This window comes from Boleophthalmus pectinirostris, unplaced genomic scaffold (genome assembly GCF_026225935.1).
Source record: "Boleophthalmus pectinirostris isolate CB_2022bp ecotype Guang Dong unplaced genomic scaffold, ASM2622593v1 HiC_scaffold_2, whole genome shotgun sequence".
NCBI lineage: Eukaryota > Metazoa > Chordata > Actinopteri > Gobiiformes > Gobiidae > Boleophthalmus > Boleophthalmus pectinirostris.
Genome location: NW_026571152.1, coordinates 42536334 through 42553749, shown reverse-complemented (window position 1 = coordinate 42553749; position 17416 = coordinate 42536334). Strand labels below are relative to the sequence as shown.

Genomic DNA, 17416 nt, shown 5'->3' with positions numbered 1-17416 from the left:
TCTCTGTCAGAGCTGTGGTGTCATTTTGAACAATACAATATTTATGTAAGATTTCAGCAATCCAGCGATTCTCAGAGCAGATGGTAAACACCAGAGGCTCACGGAGTTAAATAAGGAGCAGTGAGTCTCCTCTCGGTGCCAGGGGCAAGAGAGGACACGGAGACGGACGAAGAGAGAGAGACCCTCCCCCCCGCCCCACGTCCACGTCCAGACTTATTTTGGAGCAGCTATAAATGATCTCCTCAAACACACAAGGAGCACGTTCAAAAACTACTACAACTACGATTCAACTCAAGAACCACAACAATAAAAACTTCAACACACTGATACTCTGCAGCACTGTTGGGCAACTGACTTTAAAACTGTAATGTGTTATTTTTATTTTTGTGACTTTTTACTGTGATTTCAAAGTAATCTGTTACTTTACAATATTACTGTGTATAAAATGTAAAAAAAATTACACGACTATTGCAGCATTTTCAAGTTCAACAAAATAACTGAGAAGATGCTGAAGTTTTGCGCCGTATATGGACTAAACCAGGACTGAACCGAGGACTACAACAGGACTAAACTAGGTCTAAATCAGGACTAAACCAGGACTGAACCAGGACTAAACCAGGACTGAACCGAGGACTAAACTAGGTCTAAACCAGGACTGAACCGAGGACTACACAAGGACTAAACTTGGTCTAAACCAGGACTGAACCGAGGACTACACCAGGACTAAACTTGGTCTAAACCAGGACTGAACCGAGGACTACACCAGGACTAAACTAGGTCTAAACCAGGACTGAACCAGGATTGAACCAGAACCAGAACTGAACCAGAACTGAACCAGGACTGAACTGAGGACGACACTGGGACTAAACTAGGTCTAAACTAGGCGTGAAGAATCCCTCAGTCGTCCAGGTAGAATTCAAGGCGAGGAGAAATTAAGTTTGTCGACTGGACAAAAGTGAGTTTGGTTGAAGACGTTCCTCAGCTCATCCAAGCTGCTTCTTCAGTTCTGGTCAGACGCTGGAGGACGCTTCCTTGCTTCCTCCCCGCAGATATAAGGAAGTGTCCACCAGCGTCTGACCAGAACTCAAGAAGCAGCTTGGATGAGCTGAGGAACGTCTTCAACCAAACTCACTTTTGTCCAGTCGACAAACTGAACGTCTCCTCGCTACGTTTAAACTAGGACTAAACCAGAGCTGAACCAGAGCTGAACCAGGTCTAAACAAGAACTAAACCAATCTTGGACTAGAACTTGGAATCTAGGACCGCCCGAGTGAACCCCGAGTCCGTGGAGCAGGGTGTCTGCAAGGTACGATCAGGCGTCAGCTGCTCGTCGCCCCATGGAGCGCGGAGTTCTGCGTCGGTCCTTTCGCTCGTGGTCACCTGACGGTCTACACAGGCGTGTCTCTGGCGTTTCATCGCTGCTGATATCACGGTAATTTTAGTGAATTTATAGGAAGAAAAACCCACCACTTCAGTCCAGGTTGAAAAAGCATCGTGACGAGCGTTACTCACATTTAAAATATTAATATTGTTTTCCCTGAAATACCACATTACTGCGTTACAGCAAAAAGCAACACATCACAGTAATTTATTACTTGGGGAGATGATTCTAACTGGAGACACTGCTCTGTCTGAAGCTCTGTTAGAAAAAAAAAAAAATGGACTTACCAATGTTAACAGAATCCTCCCAGTCCTCCAGCGTCTCCGTCACAGTGAGAACATAAACGTATGTCCGATGTTTTCTGTTTTCATTGTGCTGCAGAACAGTGACAGAATAATATTTCATACATTAGTAGTAGTAGTAGTAGTAGTTTGTTCGGTCATTTTGCAGCTCTACAAAACAAAACAAAAACAAAACATAGACCACAACCCCATAGATCATGACCGAACGGGTTTAGGCTGAAGTAAAAAGTACTTCTAACACCAAACCCTGTTAAACTACGACAGAATTCCAAGAAAGAAAACAGTGTATGAACAGCAAGTTAACATAGAATTACAGTAAATTATAACTGAAATTGTATAAGAGACAAAATTATAAATTAAAACAAACAAATTTTAATGCATAATTCATTCATTCCAGAGCTCTAGATCTTTTAAAACATATTGCTTTATACTCTTTTTTAAAGGCTTCTACAGTATTAGAGTTTTTTAAATCATCACTCAGGTTATTCTATAAACTAACTAATAGAAATACAATCACTTTTTTTCTTAGTTCTTATCTTCATTTGTTTTTTTAAATACCTGTTCCTCTAAGGTTATACTGAGTCTTTCTGCTCAGATAACTCCTGTAAACAAGGAGGAAGCAGATGATTCTCGGCTTTGTACATCACTACAGCTGTACTCGGGTCAACAAGATAAAAAAAAAATTAAGTAGTTTTAGCCTAACAAAAAGAGGATTTGCTGGTGCATAGTAATTCACATGATTAATAATCCTAATAACCTTCTTTTGGAGTAGAAATATGTGTGTATATGTGTAAATATGGTGTATATATGTATAATATGTGTGTACATAATATATAATATGTATATAATATGTGTACAGTACAAAATGGGGAAAAAAAGAAAACGTTTCGGGGTTAAAATTATATTTTGTTTGCATAATATGTAATTTATTTTTGCTATATGTAAATATTTGTTAAGTTCCGTGATCAATGTACAGAAGCAACCACATACATTTTGAAACTATGTCATGAACAGAGGTGGGTTCATATAAGTTTTTCTTCTTCCCTCCTTTTCGAGAAATGTGCTTTTCTGTTGTTTACAATGTATATGTAGTATACATGATTATTGTTTCTCTCTTGGCACAAACTCGAAATAAAAATGAATGAATCAATCAATTAATATTTGATTTATAAGTATTCCCTCATATTTCCACACAGTAGTTTTATACATGGAAGGAATAGACAGTTATACATTAAATAAAGGGAGTTTTGATGAAGTCTTTTAATTTGACTCATTATAGCACACATATAGATCACATATAACACAGAGTTCTGTTTTTAGACAGAGGAATGAACTGTGGACGCTCACCTCAAAAACCCCCACAAGCCGACCAAGTTTCCCTCTGACACCGGCCTGCACAGAAGAAACACTCATAAAGACCAAAAGACCAAAGCTCTGACTCCTGCAGGAAAACATCAGGACCTCGCGAAAAGACATGACGCGTCTCGAGGGGCGAGCCTTCATGAAGGATTAAATATTAAACATCTGCGTCACGAAACTGAGGCTTTATGAAAAATGTAGCTAAACTAAAGATAAAACTAAAGCGTAAGTGCTCCACAGAGACTGGAGCCCCTCACAGCAGGAGGCCACATGAGTCTGAGGAGATTCACTCACATTCAGTAGAGAACATTCTGTGTGTGTAGTGTGTTAGTCCTGGTTTAGTCCTGGGTCAATCTTGGTTTAGTCCTGGTTTAGTCTTGGTTTAATCTTGGTTTAGTCCTGGTTTAGTCCGAGTTTAGTCCTGGGTTAGTCCTGGGTCAGTCCTGGTTTAGTCCTGGGTCAATCCTGGGTTAGTTCTGGTTTAGTCCTGGTTTAGTCCTGGTTTAGTCCTGGTTTAGTCCTGGTTCAGTTCTGAGTTAGTCCTGGTTCAGTCCTGAGTCAGTCCTGAGTCAGTCCTGGTTAGTCCTGGTTTAATCCTGGTTTAGTCCTGGTTTAGTCCTGGGTCAGTCCTGGTTTAGTCCCGGTTAGTCCTGGTTTAGTCCCGGTTCAGTCCTGGTTTAGTCCTGAGTCAGTCCTGGGTCAGTCCTGGTTTAGTCCTGGGTCAGTCCTGGGTTAGTCCTGGTTTAGTCCCGGGTCAGTCCTGGTTTAGTCCTGGTTTAGTCCTGATTTAGTCCTGGTTCAGTCCTGAGTCAGTCCTGGTTTAGTCCTGGTTTAGTCCTGGGTTAGTCCCGGTTTCAGTCCTGGTTTAGTCCCGGTTCAGTCCTGGTTTAGTCCCGGTCAGTCCTGGTTAGTCCTGAGTTAGTCCTGGTCAGTCCTGGTTTAGTCCTGGGTCAGTCCTGGTTTAGTCCTGGTTTAGTCCCGGGTCAGTCCTGGTTTAGTCCTGGTTTAGTCCTGATTTAGTCCTGGTTCAGTCCTGAGTCAGTCCTGGTTCAGTCCTGAGTCAGTCCTGGTTTAGTCCTGGGTCAGTCCTGGTTTAGTCCTGGTTTAGTCCCGGTTTAGTCCCGGGTCAGTCCTGGTTTAGTCCTGGTTTAGTCCTGGTTCAGTCCTGAGTCAGTCCTGGTTTAGTCCTGGTTTAGTCTGGGTCAGTCCTGGTTCAGTCCTGGTCAGTCCTGAGTCAGTCCTGGTTTAGTCCTGGGTCAGTCCTGGTTTAGTCCTGGTTTAGTCCGGGTCAGTCCTGGTTTAGTCCTGGTTTAGTCCTGTTTAGTCCTGGTTCAGTCCTGAGTCAGTCCTGGTTCAGTCCTGGTCAGTCTGGTTTTAGTCCTGGGTCAGTCCTGGTTTAGTCCTGGTTTAGTCCTGGTTAGTCCTGGTTTAGTCCGGTTCAGTCCTGGTTTAGTCCTGGTTAGTCCTGTCAGTCCTGGGTTCAGTCCTGGTTTAGTCCTGGGTCAGTCCTGGTTTAGTCCTGGTTTAGTCCTTGGTTTAATCTTGGTTTAGTCCTGGTTTAGTCCGAGTTTAGTCCTGGGTCAGTCCTGGGTCAGTGCTGGTTTAGTCCTGGGTCAATCCTGGGTTAGTTCTGGTTTAGTCCTGGTTTAGTCCTGGTTTAGTCCTGGGTTAGTCCTGGTTCAGTTCTGAGTTAGTCCTGGTTTCAGTCCTGGTCAGTCCTGAGTCAGTCCTGGTTAGTCCTGGTTTAATCCTGGTTTAGTCCTGGTTTAGTCCTGGGTCAGTCCTGGTTTAGTTCAGGTTCAGTCCTGGTTTAGTCCCGGTTCAGTCCTGGTTTAGTCCTGAGTCAGTCCTGGGTCAGTCCTGGTTTAGTCCTGGTTTAGTCCTGGGTCAGTCCTGGTTTAGTCCTGGGTCAGTCCTGGTTTAGTCCTGGTTTAGTCCCGGGTCAGTCCTGGTTTAGTCCTGTGATTCCCAGCCCTCTGAATTCATTTTGTGGTAAATAATAAAAATAATGCTCCAACTAATTCCTCCAGTAGAAAAAGAATCGTCCGTCTGTGTCTCGTGTGGTGAGTCCAGTAAATAAATAAACCAGCACCAAATATCTGTGTTATTGACGTTAAAGGGAAAAGTCTATTCATGGAGCTGAATCACTCTCTGATTGTGGGAAAGACGAACCGGCGAAGGCAGAGCTGGGTTTTTTTTTTTTGTTTTTTTTTCTGGAGTGATGCAGAAAAGCGTGAGTGAGATCTCTGGTATGTGTGAGCTAAATCTACATTTTATTTTTACTATGATTATTTTAGAATCATATTTACCGTATTTTCCGGACTATAGGGCGCACTCAAAAGCCTCTAACCCCGACAAAAAACGACCACTCGCGCCACAATCCAGAGCACGAATCCACTCGGGTCCCAGCACGACTTCAGTAAACTACAAAGCCGCAAACACACACGGAGCAGACAGCGACCGCACAGCGAAACACACCCACAGACACACTCATCGCTCCACGCCGACGAGGAACGGAACGGAGGAACGAACCTAAAAAGCGAGCGCAACGTGCCGCTTCTAGACACGACTGAACAACTGAGTCACTGCGAACACGCCGACAATCCAGCGGTCCCAGACACACCCTCCCTTCTAGGCCTGTAACGATAACAGATTTTGCTGGTGCTGATGCTAAATGAATGTTTATCGTCAGTCCCTGTTCCTCCCCTCACCTCTGGTCATGAGCTCTGGGTAATGAAAGGACGAGATCGCCGATACAAGCGCTTGAAATGAGTTTCCTCCACAGGGTGTCTGGGCGCTCCCTTAGAGACATAGAGTGAGGAGCTCAGGCACACGGGAGGAGCTCGGAGTAGAGCCGCTGCTCCTCCACGTCAAGAGGAGCCAGCTGAGGTGGCTCGGGCATCTGTTCTGATGCCTCCTGGACACCTCCCTGGAGAGGTGTTCCGGCCATGTCCCACCAGAAGGAGACCCCGAGGAAGACCCAGGACACGCTGGAGGGACTAAGGCTGCGTTTAAACTGCAGCCTGAAGTGACCCAAATCCGATTTTTTGTCTCTATGTTCCTGTATCTGATCTTTTAATGACAGTCTGAACGACACAGATCCGATTTTTTCAAATGTGACCCAGGACACTTGGATATTTGCTCCTGAAACCGATACATATCTGATCTTTTAACATGTGACTTCAGTCTGAACGGCCAAAGTGCATTCATCCACCTACACGTTATCAACAAGACACAAACGTCACTATTCTGCACTGAAGTAGGCAAAAATTGTTAATGAACTCCAGTGTCACTGAAGTGAAGCACATCTCCACTCACCACTCTTGGCTCCGTCTCCACATCCACACGTTCCTTTCAACGGACTGAACCACAAAACACCACGACCAAAAACCTCGTCCTTCTCCTTCTCAATCTCCTCCTTAAAACAAGTCAGTTGTTCATGTTGTGGCTCCGGTACGAGAGGAACTTTAAAATCTCCAGGTGCTCGATGCTGCGTCCATGTTTGGACAACTTCCGTAAACACAGAGACGCTCGCTGCGGTTGACGTCATTGTGTCTCCAGTGTCACATGTGGGACACTTTTGGGCCGTTTACTGTTCACACAGGGGATCGAATACAAGTCGCATTTAATTGGAAATGTGAACAACCTCGCAAAAACATCGGATTTCACAAAAAAATCGGAATTGAGCGTTAAGCCCTGCAGTCTGAACGTAGCCTAAGTCTCTGGACTGGCCTGTGGACACCTCGGGATCTCCCTGGAGGAGCTGGAGGAAATGTGTGCGAAAAGGGAAGTCTGGGAATCCTTTAGTGGTCTTCATGGTTTTATCACAAGACGAGCTTCACATGGACATTTTATACTTCCACTGCCCAGGACTAATGCTCTGAAAAGAACTGTTCTGTACAGAGCGATAGAGCTTTGGAACACGCTCCCCCAAACCTTAACTGTTCACAAGCAGGAAACAAGTTTTAAGAAAAAGTTAAAGAAATATATTGGAAATTGTATATAATTATATCTAGTCATTAGTCACGCATTGTAATTATTGGATATATTATAATTGTAGTGGTGTTGTGTAGTGCAGTAAACTGTGGAACAGGATTTATGTGTGAACTTTATTATTATAATGGAACATTTTATTGTAAATTATGCCAACTTGGACCCCAGGATAGTCTTTACCTGAGTAAAGACTAATGGGGATCCAATAAATAAATAAATAAATAAATAATTCCCTGCTTAGACTGCTGCCCCTGAGACCTGGCCCCAGATAACGCGGGAAAAAATGGATGGATGGAGTGGGATTCGTCTTAAATGATCTTAAGTATCCCCACCCCCGAAAGTCTGAAATCTGCTGAAATCCTCCAAGACACTGACATGATACAGACAGAACAGAGGCTCTTTCTGCAGGAGACATGCGCAGTAGAGCGATGTGTCGGGGTGAAAGAGCGAGACATGGAAGCGACGATTTGCCGAGGAAGATGCTGTTATTTTGTGCTTCATACACACACCCTCCTCATCAAAAACACACGGAGAAATGCAAACGATGCAGATTTTAAGTTAAAGTCGACTGATGTGTCTGTGGAAGAAGGAAACAGAGCTGCTGCTGCTGCACGTGAGCTCAGCGTCAGTGAGTCGATGGTGGGACGACAAAAACTTTCAGAGGCGATAAAAGCAGACGGCCTGAACATGAAAACATTCTGCGGCTTATATTCAGGTGCGCTCAATAGTCCGGTAATTACGGTACACAAACACATATCGTTAGTTCTTCAGACTCTGACCTCCTCAAACACCTCCCTGACGGCCGCTCCGCTCGGCTCCTCCTCCGGCTCCACTCCTCCTCCAGGAACGATCCACTGCTCCGGGTGCCGACTGCTGCTCACCAGTAACACCTGAGAAAGACAAAGAGCAGCACCTTTATTCAGACTTGGGGTTGGACGTCAATAATCAGTCGATAACACTTTAATAATGCCACTTTTTATGCAAACTGCACTACAAATGAGCAGATTTATTTTTACTCACATTAATTGCACGTAACTGAGCCATTCTGGAGTCAAATAAGAGAAACTTGAACCATATAGTTTATTAATATTTGTGTAGCATCCAGAACTGATGGTTAAATGCCTTTTAATCTTTTCCTTGTCGTGTCATAGAACCAACGTAAGAGCAACACAAGAACAAAATAACAGAAATGACCATATGATTACCGCATCACGAGCTCATTACATTGTTTAACCGTTGTCCATATTTTAACATGAATTCAATACAAACAACAAGAAGCTCAAATAAACATTTACAAATAAAACAAACCTTGTTCCCCTGTCGACTGTTGCCATCTTTAGGTTTTTTCATATAACCAGTTTTGAGGAGTAACGGATTACATGTACTGGAGTTATGTAATCAGAGTACAAATTATGAGTAACTGTATTCAGTTACAGTTACTGTTTCAGTGAGTGGTAATTGGATTACAGTTACTTTGTTGAAATAAATGGATTACACAGCGGTATGTCCCTGTTTTCCTTTTTTTTTTTTTAGGGGGATATTCCACTCATTGGCAGAAACTAAACCAGGTCTAAACTAGATCTAAACCAGGACTAAAACCAGGTCTAAACTAGATCTAAACTAGGTCTAAACCAGGTCTAAAACCAGGTCTAAACCAGGTCTAAAACCAGGTCTAAACCAGGACTAAACCAAGACTAAACCAGGACTAAAACAGGACTAGCCAAGGTCTAAACCAGGACAAAAACAGGACTAAACCAGGCCTAAACAAGATCTAAACCAGGACTAAAACCAGGTCTAAACTAGATCTAAACTAGGTCTAAACCAGGTCTAAATCCTGCTGTGTGGACGTGTCTCCTCCTCTTCTATCAATAATATAATAATAAGTAAAGTCTGGACTTTTTATTTTCTTTTAGCAGACAAAACATTTTATGTTACGATCCTCGTCTTTGCTTCTCTACAGCAAATCAAGTAATCCAAAGTATTCAGATTACATTACTCACTTTAAGTAATTTAATGGATTATGTTACAAACTACATTTTGGTGTATGTAATCTGTAATCTGTAGGGGATTACATTTTAAAAGTCACCTTCCCAACACTGCATATAACCTTTTACCGTTGATTTTGTTTTTCACTCTTAACGTTGCCGTGTTTACTTTGCGTCTTTTCTGTGTACAAAGCCAATGTTTTTACCTTCACTTCCGCTCACACAGGAAGTCACCAAAATAAAAGCATAACCTTGCTATTAAATGCCATGGACTAACTGGAGATAACTTGACCTTTACAGTTTGGATGTGGGACTGTATTTGACACCATCTTTGTACAAACAGGTTTATTTGTTTCTACACTTTCATTAAGCAGCTGAGCCGCAGGATGATTCTTATCTATGTCATTATTATAATGATTCAACACAGCAAAAACTGGAGGGTTCAAATTTCAGGGTAAAATATTTAGTTTTTAACACAAAAAGTGTCATTTTAATTACTTGAAAGTTAAATGGAGGTTCGAGTTGGGGGAGTTGATATGACTGAAGTTAATTCCAACTTCCCTTAGTGTTAATTTGGTTCTTCAGTCCCACCACTTCAAACTCCCACGAGAGAAAACCAGTTTGAACCAGTTTTATACATAATTTCATCTTAAATTCACAAAAATAAAGTGTAAAAATAAAACATCTCTGTGTGTTGTTTAGCTAAATCAGGATAACTCTACAAAGTGTTATCTGTTTACTTTCAGAACATTCATATAACTCTTGATTTTGGGGTTAAACAGGAACTTTTGTAGCCAGGCTGACACCACCTAGTGCCTCTGCTCAATTTCATTTCTCTCCAGCAACTAGATCAGGAATCAGAAAACACTAGACGATTTACAAGAACCCCAGAAATGTGAGTTCAGGCACCTGCCAATCAGTGAAGATCCAGACATTCTGCGTTGTCAACGATTCCCCAGATCCCCGAGGATTTAAAGACGGAACAAAGAGAATGTTTGGTGAATTTCATCAAGGGGAAAGACGTTATTGTTCTTCTTCCTACATTTGGAGCATTACAAACGTCACAACCAAACAGCAGCGATTGGCTAAATAAAAAAAAGTACTCACCTCCCGTCGAGCGAACGAATCCTAATGCAGCGAGGTCACACGGTTTACATCAAGTGAAACCAACTCATGAATCAACTTTAGTCCAGTGTTGCTTAATTAACATGGCCCAAAGTGTTAAATTAACTCAGATAACTCATATAAACGCTGAGAAAAAGTTAAAACTGATTGTTGACGGGGCTTGAGAGGACATTAAGATTTTTGCTCCATTTTCATAGAACATTCAGTCTTGACTAAAAATGTTACTACAATAAAACATGAACTCCATATTGGGATTAGGGTCACACTTAAACTTTAAACAGCAAAGCAAACAGGGAGGAGGTAGGAGGAGGTGGTGGGAGATGGTGTTGCGCTCACATCCATAAAAGCCTCTAAATTAAGCGTACACCCCCAATGAAGAACTCCACACCCCCATAGCTCCTCCAACCAAAAATGCCCGGCGCCGTCCCTGTTTATTCACGGTTTTCAGTTTCAAAGTTCACATTTTAAACGCGTCCAGAAGAACTGACAAAAAAAAAAAACTGAAACGTGAACCGACAAACTAAAACAAGAATCACATTTCAGAACATTTGTACAGATCTGAACTCCAGGGTCGGACGATTTCACGAGGACAAAAACTGAGCTTTTCTTGTTTTTGGAGGAAATTATGGCGCTTCAAAAATTGCAGTCTTTAGTCATTTGCTGTTTGCATCCATTCAAATTGAGATTTAAATTTGATTAAGATTAAATTTGCAGGTTTATAAAAAAAAGAACACATTTTTAAACAACAGAGTGGAATCTAACGAACAAAACTATTGTAAGGTCCAAACATTCGTAAAGCCGTAGATTGACACTTGTTCCACCTTTTATTTGACTTTAAAAAGTAAAATAAATACTAATAAATCCAGAGAGAGTGATCCGAGTGCAGTTAAAAACTCTTCACTGAGTATTCACGTAGAGTTTAGGACATAAAAAAATGCACGAAAGGCAAATTTTTACAGTTAAAGTGACAGGAGGTCGAAAAACTGTTTGGTTCTGCTCCACACTCCCATGATGCACCTGCACTCGTCTTAAATAAGGAGCCACAGACACAAAATAATACAAAAAATAAACATTTCTGAGGTAAACTTATGATTAACATGAGCAATAATTAATTGAAAGAAAAATTTTAATACATCAGATTATTATTTAAGCAAATACTGTATTTTCTGGACTCTAAGTGTCACTTTTGTTCATGGTTTGTGTGTTTCCTGTGACTTATTCTCCTGAACTGACTACTGATTACTTCTTTAAAAAGTAAAGTAGTTAAGTTAATGACTACTTGCTTTTAAAAGTAACTAAGTTAGATTACAAGTTACTTTTTTAGTTACTTTCAGCAGCGGCTGATCCCCCACCTTTTGCAGCTGTTTGTATTTCCAGCTGTAAAAGTCGTCCCTCTCTCCTCCAGTGTTTACATCTGACTCGTGGTGAAGCAGAGCTGATGTAACATCACAGGAAACGTGTCACCAGAGACGATTTATATGATCTTTGGGGTCACATAACCCACATCGGCAAAAAATAAATTAATAATATAATAATAATATAATAATATCGCCCTGAAATGCAAAAATAGTAATGCACAGTGTATTAGATAAGTAACTTAAATCTGACACTGGTTAGACGATTCCGTACTGAAAAAAGTAGTCGGACGACAGTAACTCGTTACTGAGCAGCTCGTTAGTGGCATCACTGGTCGGGATTCAGAAAGACCTGAATAATTCTAACTGGAACTGATGCTGAGTCTGATGACAGCGACACAGAAGAGTTTGCGTCGCTCTGTTTACCTCCGGAGGTCGAGGCCGAGTTGTTCAGAAGTGACACCGAGGATTAGGGATGGGCATTCGATGAAATGTTCTTAATCGATCGTCGAGAGATCGATCGATTAATCATTAACGTTTTTATATTAAAATGATCATCATTATTATTACTATCTGCACTAATCTGCATAAATAAATTAAACTTTACGACATATAAACATAACGACTCTAGATCCACATCAGCTGTTTGACATTATAATGTGTTTAATTCAGTTTTGTTCAAATCTCACAGAAACAAAACTTAAAACCACATCACTAATTTACATAAACTAAGTGAAGATAAAACTCCAGCTCTTGTGTCGCTGATGTGGTTCAACTTGTGTTGGATTAAAAGACATGACTCAGGTGAATACAGGTCAGTGTGACCAGATTTGCGTTTGTCAAAACCAGGACAGCGTACGGGGGGAGGGGGGCGGGGCCTCGTCATCCACATTGAGCGACTCTCACCTGGAAAAACTTTTTCCCCACTGGACACCGAAACATATGTGCTGCTTTATACACTGTGCACATGGACTCACACTTGTCCCGAACGCAACGGAAAGTGTGGAATTTCTTGTACAAGTCATCGTTAAATACGCATGTGCACTTCGGTACGACTGACTGTTTGTGTCTCGCTCCTTCTGATGCAGAGACACATGTACACACCTGTTTGGTCATGATACACACAGCAACATACATTCGGTTTGTTGATTAAAATTTACGTAATCGATGAAATTCTTAATGATCAATTATCGATTAATCGACTAATCATGCCCATCCCTACCGAGGATGAAGAAATTAATGGATTTAGTGATTTGGAGTGAGATGGAGAGTTTGTTAAACTTGTTCTGTTCTGTTGTTTGTTATAGTTTATCTGAAGAACTGTGAAATATGTGGCTCTGTTCTATTGTTTTTACTAGAACTTGACTTTACACAGGAAATGTCTTGCTCCTGCTCTCTGATTTTACCAAATAAATTTACCCAAAAAGTGCGACTTATATGTTTTTTCTTCTTCATTGCGCATTTATTGGCTGGTGCGACTTATAATCCGAAATATTATACAGTGATCATCTTAACTAGGGATGGGCATGATTAGTCGATTAATCGATAATTGCTCATTGAGAATTTTATCGATTACGTTAATTTTAATCGACAAACCGAATGTAGGTTGCTGTGTGTGTCGTGACCAAACAGGTGTGTACATGTGTCTCTGCATCAGAAGGAGCGAGACACAAACAGTGGGTCAGTCTGTAACGAACCGAAGCACAAATGTGGATTTAACCAGGATTTGTAGAAGAAATTCCACACTTTCCGTTGCGTTGGGACAAGTGTGAGTCCATGTGCACAGTGGATAAAGCAGCACATATGTTTCTGTGTCCAGTGGGAAAAAGTTTTTCCAGGTGAGAGTCGCTCAATGTGGATGACGAGGCCCCGCCCCCCTCCCCCCGTACGCTGTCCTGGTTTTGACAAACACAAATCTGAGTCATGTCTTTTAATCCAACACAAGTTGAACCACATCAGCGACACAAGAGCTGGAGTTTTATCTTCTTAGTTTATGTAAATTAGTGATGTGGTTTTAAGTTTTGTTTCTGTGAGATTTGAACAAAACTGAATTAAACACATTATAATGTCAAACAGCTGATGTGGATCTAGAGTCGTTATGTTTATATGTCGTAAAGTTGAGTTTATTTATGCAGATTAGTGCAGATAGTAATAATAATGATGATCATTTTAATATAAAAGCTTTAATGATTAATCGATAATCGATCGTTAATTCTTCTGACGATCGATTAAGAAAATTTCATCGAATGCCCGTCACTAATCTTAACCATAAAGAATCACCACAACTATAAAAAAAAATAAATAAAATGCATGATTTATTTAAGTAAATATTAAATCAAACAAAACAGGAATAATTTTCTTTGTAATGAAAATATTACAAAAATTACAAAACTAGGTTTAGGCTCCAGCAACAATAGTGAATTTATTTTTATTTCCATGTGGTTTGGTACTTGTTTAGTGTCAGTCAGTGGGTGGTAACAGCTCTCCTCTGCACCCTGAGCCCGGTAACAGCTGGAGATGTGATTTTTGAGATGTTCATTTAGCAGAACACGCTGAGCTCCTTTTATTCAGAACATTTATTAATCGTAACATGAGAAAATAATCCAGCGATGTGGTTTTATTAATAGAGACCATGTTTAATTATAAATCAGCCTGTATTTAATCTTACGGGGGCAGCTGGCAGGGTGTTTGAGTGACTGGAATTTTCGCCTCCTCGCGAGAAGGTCTCAGGTTAGATTCCTTGCTTGAATAGGGCCTTTCTGGAGCCTTATCCTGTTTCCATGATTTCAGAGGGCGTTGACTGACAGGCGGATTAACCAATCAGAGACACGTGGTTGGTTTGAGTAAAAAAACAAACAAAAAAAACCCACTGCTGCTTATACTTTAAAAAGGAGACAAAAACAAAGTCATTTTCACACGTTACTGTGCTCTTTGGACAGACCGCAGTGAACACGAGATTTAGTTTTATCTACTTCACTTTTGACAGACTCACCTGCACAGAACCAGACCCGCCTGCACAGAACCAGACTTGCGCAGACCCAGACTCACCTGCACAGAACCAGACTCGCCTGCGCAGACCCAGATTCATCTGCGCCAGACCCAGACCCGCCTGCGCAGACCCAGACTCGCCTGCGCAGACCCAGACTCGCCTGCGCAGACCCAGACTCAACTGCGCAGACCCAGACTAGAGCGCAGACCCAGACCAGCGCAGACCCAGACCCGCCTGCGCAGACCCAGACCCGCCTGCGCAGACCCAGACTCGCCTGCGCAGACCCAGACTCGCCTGCGCAGACCCAGACTCGCCTGCGCAGACCCAGACCCGCCTGCGCAGACCCAGACTCACGTGCGCAGACCCAGACTCACCTGCGCAGACCCAGCCCAGACTGCGCAGACCAGACTCGCCTGCGCAGACCCAGACCCGCCTGCGCAGACCCAGACTCTGCGCAGACCAGACCACTGCGCAGCGCAGACCCAGACCCGCCTGCGCAGACCCAGACTCGCCTGGCAGACCCAGACTCGCCTGCACAGACCCAGACTCACCAGCGCAGACCCAGACTCACCAGCGCAGACCCAGACTCGCCTGCGCAGACCCAGACTCACGTGCGCAGACCCAGACCGTCTGCGCAGACCCAGACTCGCCTGCGCAGACAGACCCAGACTCACGTGCGCAGACCCAGACTCACGTGCGCAGACAGGCCCAGACCCACCTGCGCCGACAGACGACCCAGACTCACCTGTACAGACCTAGAGTCACCTGCACAGACCCAGACTCCCCTGCGCAGACAGACCCGGACTCACCTGCGCAGACAGACCTGCCAGACAGACCCGGACCCATCTGCGCAGACAGACCCAGACTCCCCTGCGCAGACAGACCCGGACTCACCTGCGCAGACCCAGGCAGGATGATGACCCAAACTGCCAAACAAACGTGTTAAACATCAGCTCTGTAGCGCTGATTCATATAAACATACGTGACCTGAGCTCTTTTTTATCCAGTACAACAACGCCACACGCTCCACTGTCACTGTGGACTGTGCAGGTCGACCCGAGGTCCGCCACATTCACACTGCACTCGCCCGATTCCAGAGAGAGACGAGCCGCTCTGAGACTCTGAGTATCTGTTTAATGTGTTCCAGAAAGAGACTCACGTTCACACCATAGACTCTAAACATACATAGAGTCTTTACAGCCTTTTTACATCGACCAGACCAGAAGGTTCCCCAGTGCGGCTTTAAACAATATGAACCGATGCTGTTTTCTGTGAATCGTTAGTGATGTCCAGCCTCTAAACCAGGATGACGGAAGTGATCAGTGAGTCCTCCACGTTTAACCTGAACACGAGGGGCTTTATGACGCTCGTCTGGGGCCCAAAACTCTCTGGCACCACCACACCGACCCTCCTAAAGGTCACAGAAAGGTCACGACGTAAACAGCCTGTGCCTGGACATGAAGCACCTGGACAAATCTGTTACGATAAAACTAGAGTACTACATTAAAAAAGACTGTGACAACCTCAAACAAATCCAGTAACATCTAGAGAAAATATTTGTCTGGCATCGCCTACACGCGGCTTTCTGGAGCCTTATCCTGTTTCCCTGGTTTCAGAGGGAGTGATTGACAGGCGGGTTAACCAATCAGAGACACGTGGTCAGTTTGGGTAAAAAAAGACCCACCTGCGCAGACCCAGACCCAACATTTAGAGAAAATACTTGTCTGTCATCACCTACTCACAGCTTCTGTCACTTATTCACAGGGTTGGGAAGGTGACTTTTAAAATGTAATCCCCTACAGATTACAGATTACATATCTCAAAATGTAGTTTGTAACGTAATCCATTTAATTACTTTAAGTGAGTAATGTAATTTGAATACTTTGGATTACTTGATTTGCTGTAGAGAAGCAAAGACGAGGAAATCGTAACATAAGATGTTTTGTCTGATAAAAGAAAATAAAAAGTCCAGACTTTACTGAACCAAATTAAAAATATTATTGATAGGAGACGAGGAGACACGTCAATCATGATTTAGTCCTGGTTTAGACCTGGTTTAGACCTGGTTTAATCCTGGTTTAGACCTGGTTTTAGTCCTGGTTTAGACCTGGTTTAATCCTGGTTTAGACCTGGTTTTAGTCCTGGTTTAGTCCTGGTTTAGACCTGGTTTAGACCTGGTTTTAGTTCTAGTTTAATCCTAGTTTAGTCCTGATTTAGTCCTGATTTAGTCCTGATTTAGTCCTGGTTTTAGACCTGGTTTAGTCTTGGTTTAGTCCTGATTTAGTCCTGATTTAGTCCTGATTTAGTCCTGGTTTAGTCCTGGTTTAGTCCTGGTTTAGTCCTGGTTTAGTCCTGGTTTAGTCCTGGTTTTAGTCCTGGTTTAGTCCTGGTTTAGTCCTGGTTTAGTCCTGGTTTAGTCCTGATTTAGTCCTGATTTAGTCCTGGTTTTAGACCTGGTTTAGTCTTGGTTTAGTCCTGGTTTAGAACTGGTTTAGTCTTGGTTTAGTCCTGTTTTAGTCCTGGTTTTAGACCTGGTTTAGTTTCCAGCAATGAGTGGAATTACCAAGAAGAAAAAAAAAAAAAAAAAAAGGGATACAGCCCAAAATGTGAAAACAGGAAAATACCGCCGTGCAATCCATTAGTTACTCATAATTTGTAATCTGATTACTTAACGCTGGTACGTGTAATCTGTTACTCCTCAACACTGATTATTCATGAGTGAGTTTGGCGCAATTTTGGACTTTTTTGTGATTCAGATAAAATAAAGATGAAATTATATTTAGTTTTGAATTGTTAATCGCTTTCACAACATCCCTGATTTTTCATCACTATAAATACTCCTGCAGAGTCGAGATACTAGAGCCTTTACTCATGTTCACACACAAACGCAAATAGACACACACACACACAGACACACACACACACAG

At 42.5% G+C, this 17416-nt stretch overlaps 1 protein-coding gene across 1 annotated transcript in view; it reads right to left on the bottom strand.

Moving 5' to 3' along the window:
- The window catches only part of nudt4a (nudix (nucleoside diphosphate linked moiety X)-type motif 4a), a 29834-nt gene that overhangs the window by 4437 nt on the left and 7981 nt on the right, over positions 1-17416 (bottom strand). Inside the window, exons 2-4 of the mRNA XM_055155713.1 lie at positions 7815-7925; positions 3031-3075; positions 1669-1756 (exon numbers count right to left, since the gene is read on the bottom strand). Coding sequence (XP_055011688.1) covers positions 1669-1756; positions 3031-3075; positions 7815-7925 — 244 coding nt within the window. The remainder of the gene's footprint in view (positions 1-1668; positions 1757-3030; positions 3076-7814; positions 7926-17416) is intronic.